Source organism: Sphaerodactylus townsendi, linkage group LG04 (assembly GCF_021028975.2).
Source record: "Sphaerodactylus townsendi isolate TG3544 linkage group LG04, MPM_Stown_v2.3, whole genome shotgun sequence".
NCBI classification, from domain to species: domain Eukaryota; kingdom Metazoa; phylum Chordata; class Lepidosauria; order Squamata; family Sphaerodactylidae; genus Sphaerodactylus; species Sphaerodactylus townsendi.
Genome location: NC_059428.1, coordinates 8765348 through 8774907, shown reverse-complemented (window position 1 = coordinate 8774907; position 9560 = coordinate 8765348). Strand labels below are relative to the sequence as shown.

Below are 9560 nucleotides of genomic sequence, written 5' to 3'. Positions count from 1 at the left end.
CGGCGACGTGCCGGAAGGTTGCAGGGAAGGCAAGTCAGTTGGGAAAGGGGGGGATGGCGCCTTTCAGATGCTGTTTCCAGAAAACCTTGCTCAGGGAGCAAGGTTGGGAAATAGTGGCTTCGCGATGCAGCTGCGCTCCCCATGCGAACAGCTCCCTAGGGATGGCGTTTTTGCTGTCCCTAGGGCACTGTTATTGGCCCGTGCGGAAAGGGCCTGAGGCATGTTAAAAGAAAAGAATCACACAAATTGTCATTCTTGAAAAACACAGGTTGAGAAAATGCGAAGGAAACTCATGTTAGGAGCGGGATCCATGCGAAGTCCGCCCCCCCCCCCCCAGCGGGTTTTATCCCGTCCTTAACCCATGTTTATTGACGTGTGCGGAAAGGGCCTAAGATCACCTCACACACAGCCAACTTTGACTAGTTGCAGTGCCTGATGGGCATTGTAATGATATATTATTTCATTAGTTACATGATGTCTGATTGGCTAGAATTTCTTCAGAAAGCCTCTCTTTAAAAAAAATCATGCCAAAACTGCAGGTTGGGTAAAAATAATCTCTATTAATAAATAGCTGCTAACACTATGCAAACAAACAAACAAACAAACAGAAACAAACAAAAACGAACACATAAACCAAACAAAACCCCAACCAAACAAAGTAACAAATAAAAAATGTAAGCAACAGAACTGGTAAATGGTTCTCCCCTCTCTTCTTTTGCGGGCCAAGTTTTTTGTACAGACCCAGCAATATTTTTAACTTTCTGAGTTACAGAGAATGAGGGAGGTAAGGACTGGCTTACTGGAAGAAAGCTGGGTTGGCTGATTGGATGAAAGGAAGGCATAAATAATAAACATGAAGAAAAGTACACAAACATTTGCTAGGGACCCATTGCTACTCTCTCCCTTGTTCCTGTGGCTGATGGGTGTACAGGCACTATTCTCTTTCATTTTTAGGGCATGTCCAGGCAAACAGTGTGGTCTTAAAAAGTGTCATAGCCTTCTAAGCCCATTAAAATCAATGGGGTCAGCAAGATGTAGCATGGTTTAAGATTGTACAGTCTTACTGATTTTAATGGCTGAGCTTTAAGCATGTAATTCAGTCTCTAATTAAATACAATGAGATTTAAAAGTGCTGAACTTTGGTTAGATATTCACCATAATATTTCTTCCTTCTCTCACAACATTTGCATAACCGCATCCAGTATCGACATGAAGCCGTAGTAGCACACTTGCAACATACTCTTTTTGATTATAGAAATTGTACCCATTGCTCCTCAAAACTCAGCATCTTCATCTAACTTTCCTCTGAACAGTGAGTTCCAAAATACTATAATTTGCCAGGTGCTGTAAGAGTTTTAAGTGTTATATTATTTTAATCTCCCCAGGATAAGTGTCTAAATTTGAGAAAAGTCACATGCTATTAATCTAAAATATTGCCGCAAATTCTATCCTCTTCTGGAGCTCAAGCTGCAAATATTAGTATGATTTTTCAACTGGTTTTTTTGTGTAAGAACCATTTTTGCCCATAAACTGAAAGTAGTTTATTATTTTTATCATCATACAATCCCTAAAATGGGCAATCAAGGGAAGCTGTTGCCTTATCATCTTATCATCTATCAATACATTTAATTGATACTACTACAATACAAGGGACTAAGCAAAGCAGTTTAGGAATTCTTTCTCTGAGGATTTTATGCTTGTTTTTTCATTTTTTGGACAGATTCCATCTTACAAAGTGTTAAATTATTGTGTTCCTGGCAATTAATTTGCTAATCTGTTTAACTCATTTCATGGGAGAACAATGCTTCTTATTGCCTTTATTATCAATGATATCCTTCTAACAGCTTATTACAAGCATAATAGAAGCTAATCTTGCAATTATATAGACATTATTTCCTTGCTCACTTGAATCTTTGCACATGGGATTGTTTTTTTTTAAAGTCCTCCAAAACAGAGAGGAAAAAAGAAAAGCAACTGTGATAGCTGTATCAAGAAGAGGGTTAAAGAACAAAAGAGTCACACAGGTTCTAAATGTGGTTCCTTTAGGTACTTTGATGATGTTATTTTTATTTATTTAAAACATTTATTATCTCCCTTTCCACCTTGCTGAACTCAAGGCAGCTTACTACACCAATAAAATGACAATCATAAAAACCAGAATCCAAAATCACAATTTGTAGGGCAACGAGGATGATTGAGGGACTGGAGCACCTTCCTCATGAGGAGAGGCTGCAGCATTTGGGACTCTTTAGTTTGGAGAGGAGACGGCTGAGGGGGGATATGATTGAAGTCTACAAAATTATGCATGGGGTAGAAAATGTTGACAGAGAGAAATTTTTCTCTCTTTCTCACAATACTAGAACCAGGGGGCATCCATTGAAAATGCTGGGGGGAAGAATTAGGACTAATAAAAGGAAACACTTCTTCACGCAATGTGTGATTGGTGTTTGGAATATGCTGCCACAGGAGGTGGTGATGGCCACTAATCTGGATAGCTTTAAAAGGGGCTTGGACAGATTTATGGAGGAGAAGTCGATGTATGGCTACCAATCTTGATCCTCTTTGATCTGAGATTGCAAATGCCTTAACAGACCAGGTGCTCGGGAGCAAGAAGGCCATTGCTTTCACACAGGGGCGTAACGAGGCAGCCCTGGGCAAACTGTAGCCCTGGGCAAAACCTGAGTTGGATGCCCCCCCCCATGGGCGGCCACTCCACCACGACCAATTTTTTTTGCACCAGGACATTGGTGCCTGCAGGGGGTGCATTTTTAGACATATCAGCACCACAATTTCAGCACATCATCAGGAGACTGTCCTTATGCTACTCCCCAAGTTTGGTGAGGTTTGGTTCTGGGGGGGCCAAAGTTATGGACTCTCTTAACTGTAGCCCCATCTCCTATTAGCTCCCATTGGAAACAATGGGGGATAGGGGCACTTCCTTTGGGAATCCATAACTTTGGACTCCTTGAACCAAACCTCACCAAACTTGGGGAGTAGCATAAGGACAGTCTCCTGATGATACACTGAAATTTTGGTGCTACTAGCCTAAACACCGCGCCCCCTGCAGGCCAAAAATGGAAAACCACTAAAATACCCAAAAACGAACCCAGCATTTTGATGCCCCCCCCACAAGGTGATGCCCTGGGCAGCTGCCCACCTTGCCTAATGGGCATTACGCCAGTGCTTTCACATCCTGCATGTGAGCTCCCAAAGGTATGTGGTGGGCCACTGCGAGTAGCAGAGAGCTGGACTACATGGACTCTGGTCTGATCCAGCTGGCTTGTTCTCATGTTCTTATGTTCTTATGTCACCAAATTAATCAAATGCAGTCCCTTAAAAAAACACCCCATCTTCAAGTGTCTCTTAAAGATTGAAAGTGAGGGGACCAGGTGCAACTCCCTGGGGAATTTGTTCCATAATCATGAAAAGGTTTTTTCTCATGTGCTCCCCCCGCCCCCAGCTTCTTTGGATGATGCAACAGTCAGTACAGCCTCTTTTCATGTTCATATGCCAGGATGATTCCTCCCTCCCTCCCTCCCTCCCAGAATTTGAACCACCTTAAAGTCAACATCAGGAACTCAGCCACTACAATCTGCCACTTGGCAATGACGTAATCACTACATACTAGAATTTAGAGATCTCATCTGAAATCTGCATAGAGTTGATTAATTTGGGGGTTATGCAGGAGATTAATCCAATCACTCCAGTTTATTTCTAAAGAGAGCAGGCAAATCCTCTCGGGTTTATCTTTTTAAAATGCTATTTTTAGATTATTTTGTGTTTTGACATTTTACTGGATAAGAGACCAACACACTTTATAAATAATGTTCAAGTTTATACAGTCTTTAATTTGTTAATGCGCTCCATTCAACAACATTTTTGTACTCAACTGAACCTCATTTTTTCCCCTAAGTATTGTGGGGCTAGGCATGCCATACTATGATAAGTACTGCTTGCTTTGGGGCATGGAGTGAGTTTCATCATTCCCTGTGGTAAGTTGGCTGCAATTAAAATTGGCAGAAGGCAAAGCCCAATACCATCTGTGAGCATTCTAGTGACAACAAACCAATGCAATAAGAGTCAACAGTCCATAAAACAGATGTGTCTGGAAGGCCTGCATACATTTTACAATGTGTGCCTCTGCCAGTATCTAAGAATGAATGACATGAAGAGCGATCAATCCACAATTGCCTCATGTTTGTCAACCATAATTTCAGTAGAAATGTGCGTAGGGGAAAATATGTTTCTATTGTAGAATAGTACATTTCCCCAAAATCATTTATTATTATTTACCTGGTTATTATTTCCCTGTTATTATTTACCTAATTACTTGATATATAGTCACAGAGAGAGAGAGAGAGAGATGCCAAATATTTTGCAGTCTCAATTTTTTCAGAACAGTTCCAGAATGGTTCAACAGAAGGGTGGTTGCCAAATTCTAGGAACATGACAATCAATGGCATGGTTATGCCTTCAGAGAAAGACAGAGTCAAAGACAAAGCTGAGCCCTTGGAATGCACTTGAATATTTTGGAACTTGGTAGTTCTTGGTCTGTCCTACAACCCATGTTACAGTTCTTAAAATTTCAAGTGAATGTCAGTGATTAATCACAATTTCTTTCAAGAGTCAGGGACTAAACTAATCATCTTCTGAATAGGCATCAACAGCAACCAGCAGCCTAGAATATCCTAGATTCAGATGAACGCTCTCAGCACAGGTGAGTATGTACATTAGAAATGTGCTCAGGCCTTAATTTCAAATGGTGTGGACATTGCGGAGAGACTCAAAACTCAGTACAGTAGTGTATTATGAACTGTCTATTGTAAATGTGAATGTCTGTTGTTTTCAAATGTTATTTAGATTGCAAGTACATGCCTAATAAGTGATAAGATATTTCTTTCCTTTAACCATTTGTTAAATATTAAGAGTGTCAGCATGGGCCCTTTAGAGGGTCCACATCTGGGCCCTTTAGATGGTCTACCAGTCCTACATGAGCTGCTATTCTTTGAGGTAAATTTCAACTGGTGGGCTGAATAGTATGAGAAAAGACAGTTCTTTCTTATTTGTGAAAGGCAGATTCGTATATGCAGCTTATCACTTGAGATTGCAGTGATTGAGTAATAAACATGCATGTGTGTTTTTACTGAGGAAGGAGAAAAATTCTTCACTCCCAAGCAAAAGTTCCACTTCACAGAAAATGCTTCGTAATCATCTCTCACAACAACTCTGGCAGAACTTGAAGACATCTGGCTCAAGGCCATTTGGTGAATTCATGGCTGAGTTGAAGTCTGAACCTCCAGCCTTGCTGGAGAAAATAAAACACTCTGTCCATTCCAGTAAAGGCTCCAAAAAGAACAAAGCAAAGCACTGGCAGATAATTTTTCGGTAGCAGAAATTTAACATGAGTTATAACTACATAACCTCAACAGATTCTTAGTGAACTTAGCCCAACAATGGCAGAAGGTCACTATCTCTCCAAGAGTCAGCCCACCACACAGTGAATATTACTTCCAAAAAGCCAAGAGAATTTCCTCTGACATAAGTGGAAACCACTGGAAAAATATACTATCAGAGAAATATGTGAAGGAAAGTAAGAAGCAGAAGTAGAAATTGCAAGAGATGCCCCTATGGGCCAGTTCTCCTGTGAGTGACTGGGTCCCTTCCTTGCTAGAGGATGCCATAGAAGGCATGGGAACCAAAGACCAGCATGAGAGCAAGACACTTGTCCACATAAAATGGATGCCAGAGAAATTTTGGGATCCATCTTGCGTTAAAGTAGCTTGGAAGGTTGTTGAGAACTGTACTTTTCCCATGGCCCAAAGTATGCCTGGCTGGACAGTGGAGCTAGGTAATCTCCATTATCTTGTTCTAAGGTGATTTAATCAGCACTTTGAGCTGACCATTACTTAAATACTCTACAAAAATGCTGAGGGAAAACTAGCTTCTGTGGTTTCTATGACAACAGTCCATTTGAGTGCGGGATGGGCACAGCTCAGTGGCAGAGCATCTGCTTGGCGTACAGAATATGCAAAGTCCAATCTCTGGTGTCTCCTGTTAAAAGAACCAGACAGTAGGTGATATGAAAGACATCTATTTGAGGTCCTGGAAAGCCACTGCCAGTCTGAGGAGACAAGATTGACCGTAAAGGACAGATGGTCTGATGTATAACACATCTTTATGTGTGTTCAGTATTCAGGAGCCTAAGAGGATAGTCAAGAACAGAAAGGTTTACAGTTTTATGGAAAGACAGAGCAACAATCATCCCTATTTGTTTGTTTGTTCGGTGTCTACAGATTACTGAATTAACATTTAAATGCATTAAGGCCAATTGTTGTTTTTAAATTATGTAAGCCGCCCTGAGTCCATAAGGAGAAGGGCAGTCTACAAATGTAATAAATAAATAAATTTGCAGGTTAATGAGCTCTGATAGTGAGTCTAATGCTATGATGAAGGAATTCAAGATGCCTTGATCTTAGAGGCCCTGCAAAGCTTGGGTTTTAGGCAGGGAGGAGAATGGTTTCCTGTGTAGGGTGAGAAATAGCCATGTCAGTATACCCATTCACCCACCTGTCAGGAAAGGAGAAGGAAGATCACTTCTAGGATATCCTGAGTTGGGCCATAACAGTTTGGGAATGTACATGTCTGAATGCAAAGACCAGTAAATAGGGGGAAATGGAATAAAGTTTGCCTTGACCACACTCTGTTTCAAAGTTCCACCCTTGCTTGTGTCAATTCTTCAGAACAGAATACCAAAGTAAAGCTGGTAACATGTAAAACTTAGTTAGCTTCATGTTTTCTTTCTCTTTGTTCATTCTCTAATAGCTTAGCAATGTTCTGAGACAGTTTTCCAGGGCATGTATGCTCTAGTCTAGAGAAATGGAATGCATGTTAGTAAATAAAGATATTTTATTCCTTCTAAATATCTTAGACCAGGGGTAGGGAACCTGCGGCTCTCCAGATGTTCAGGAACTACAATTCCCATCAGCCCCTACCAGCATGGCCAATTGGCCATGCTGACAGAGGCTGATGGGAATTGTAGTTCCTGAACATCTGGAGAGCCGCAGGTGCCCTACCCCTGGTATAGGGATTTGCCTTTTTTAAATTTTCCAAAAGAATTTGGATCTATTAAACCCAAATCCCTATATCCTGTTGTTGGACCTCCAGAGGAACTGGTTGGTCACCGTGTGAGACAGGATGTTGGATTAGATCAGGGATCTGCAACCTGCGGCTCTCCAGATGTTCATGGACTACACATCCCATCAGCCCCTGCCAACATGGCCAATTGGTTGCAGGCCCCTGGATTAAATGGATTACTGGCCTAACCCAGCAGGTGTCATCTTATGTTCTTATGTCTGATGTTACCTCAACAATCCCTCCTCCTGCTTCATGTATTAAATGAATGTTTTTCGTATATATTTTCGTTCTGGGTTAACTGGTTTTTAACTCATTTTAGGATGTGTTTTTATTTGGTTTCATTTTTAGTTGTTAGCTGCTTTTGTGGCCTCAGTTGGACTAAAAGGCAGGATGTAAAAATTTTAAATAAATAAATACATAAATTATATGTTATGACTGTATTTATTTATAAAGAAGCAAAACTTTGTTTAAATCCCTCCTCATTTTGCATAGTTTGTGTTTGACTGAAAGTCCTTTGAGATGAAGAGAAGGGCCCGAAGCTAATGGACTTTAAAAAAGAAAGAAAGAAGAAAAACTCACTCCTTTAAGTGGTATGGTTAACATGGCCTTCCCACACACCACTTACCGAAAGTAGTTTTAGCTAGAAAATAATATTTCTGTTTGTTCAGTGCCCAATATTTTTATTACCTCCTCCCTCTTTGCTGTTATTTGTCAACACCTTTTCTTTCAGACTGTTCAGATTCAATGTGCAGGAGGGGTGTGTGTGTGTGTGTGATGGTATATTTTTAAATAGGCAGTTAACTGAATTCTGGCAAGAGATGCTTATAATAGCCAGTACAGTTTCCAAATGAACTCAATGGGATTTGTGTCATGAGCCAAGGGATAGGGTTCCATTTAAGTGGCACACTGCACAGGAGGTTATTTTTGGCGCATGCACACTCTCATTGCATGGCACCCCTGCCGGACTACGTAGGCAACTGCACAGCTCACATTAGCCATTGCGTGAGTCAAGGTTGCAGCTTGAATCCTGATAAGATGGAGGTGCTCTGTGTTCTGAGCTCCTGAGTCTGGGGAATTGAGGGACACCTGGGACTGGAAGGGGTGATGCTACCCCAGAAAGACTGGCTTGTCTGCTGACAGGTGCTTTGCACTGGGATCACATCACTTCTATTCGTAGGAGTCTGCACTGGCTTCTGATGAGTTACTGGGCTCAGTTCAAAGTGTTGGTGTTAACCTATAACAGTGATGGCGAACCTTTTTGAGACCGAGTGCCCAAACTGCAACCCAAAACCCATTTATATATCGCAAAGTGCCAACCCGGCAATTTAACCTGAATACTGAGGTTTTCGGTTAGAAAAAATGGTTGGCTCCGAGGCGTGCGTTACTCGGGAGTAAGCTTGGTGGTAAAAGGTGGCTTTGCTTTGAAGCAACCGTGCAACTCTTCGAACGGGTGAATCACAACCCTAGGAGGGTTTACTCAGGAGCAAGCCACATTGCCAGCAACCGAGCTTACTCCCAGGTAAAGGATCATGCTTCAGTTCTTTGCATGAAAATCAGTGGGGTTTAACAGGACTTAACAGGGTTACCTACACTGCTTCCCCAAAACTAGGTCTTAGGTTTAATGCTAATAATCAAGCCCAGTGGCCCAGGCTAGCTCATAGGGATGACTGGGGAGGGGATTCCCCATGATGAACTTCTGTTTCATAGCGTGCTGCTCCACAGAGAGGGCTCTGAGTGCCACCTCTGGCACCCGTGCCATAGGTTCACCATCACCTCTGGCACCTGTGCCATAGGTTTGCCATAAAGTCTTATACGGCTTCAGTCTTGGGTACCTGAGAGAGCAGATCTGCCCAGCCCAGGTGCTGAGATGAGAGGGGGAGGCCCACCTAGCTGTCCTGTCCCATCAAAGGTAAGGGGATGGGGGCAGTCTGGAAGACCTTCTCCACAGCGTCCACTATACTGTGGAATGCCCTCCCTCCAGGGGTTCACTGGGCACCTACTGTCTTGGAGTTTCAACATCTGGCAAAGACCGTCCTGTTCATTTGGGCATTTGGGTGACCCCCATTGCTGCGAGGACCCCTGGGACATCGGTACATCCCTCCTTTTTGGGGTGGGTAGGATGGGTGTGGGAGATCTTAGACTGTGTCTGGGTTTTAGAAGGGGGTTTTATTGTGTTTTATTGTGTTTTTACTGTCATGATTTTATTGTTGCATGTTTTATTGTAATCCCCCCGAGACTGTGGTATAGGTCAGATAATTAATGTAAACAGAATAGAATAGAAGTGTCCATAGAGGAAGGATGCCTGCTATTTCCAAGGGACTCTTCCTGAATTTCCAAAGCCTCCATGGCATGAAAAAGTGACAGAAGATGCCTGAATGAGTTGGGCTTTCTGTGTTCCTTCGGACGCGGAACTTGTGAAAACCAGC

At 42.2% G+C, this 9560-nt stretch overlaps 1 protein-coding gene across 1 annotated transcript in view; it reads right to left on the bottom strand.

Moving 5' to 3' along the window:
• Window positions 1-9222, bottom strand: part of LOC125431242 (GRB2-associated-binding protein 2-like) — a 52111-nt gene extending 42889 nt beyond the window's left edge. The window contains exons 1-2 of the mRNA XM_048494003.1: window positions 9135-9222; window positions 8967-9029 (exon numbers count right to left, since the gene is read on the bottom strand). Of these exons, the coding sequence (XP_048349960.1) occupies window positions 8967-9029; window positions 9135-9222 (151 nt within the window). The remainder of the gene's footprint in view (window positions 1-8966; window positions 9030-9134) is intronic.
• Between the last annotated feature and the right edge of the window lie 338 nt (window positions 9223-9560).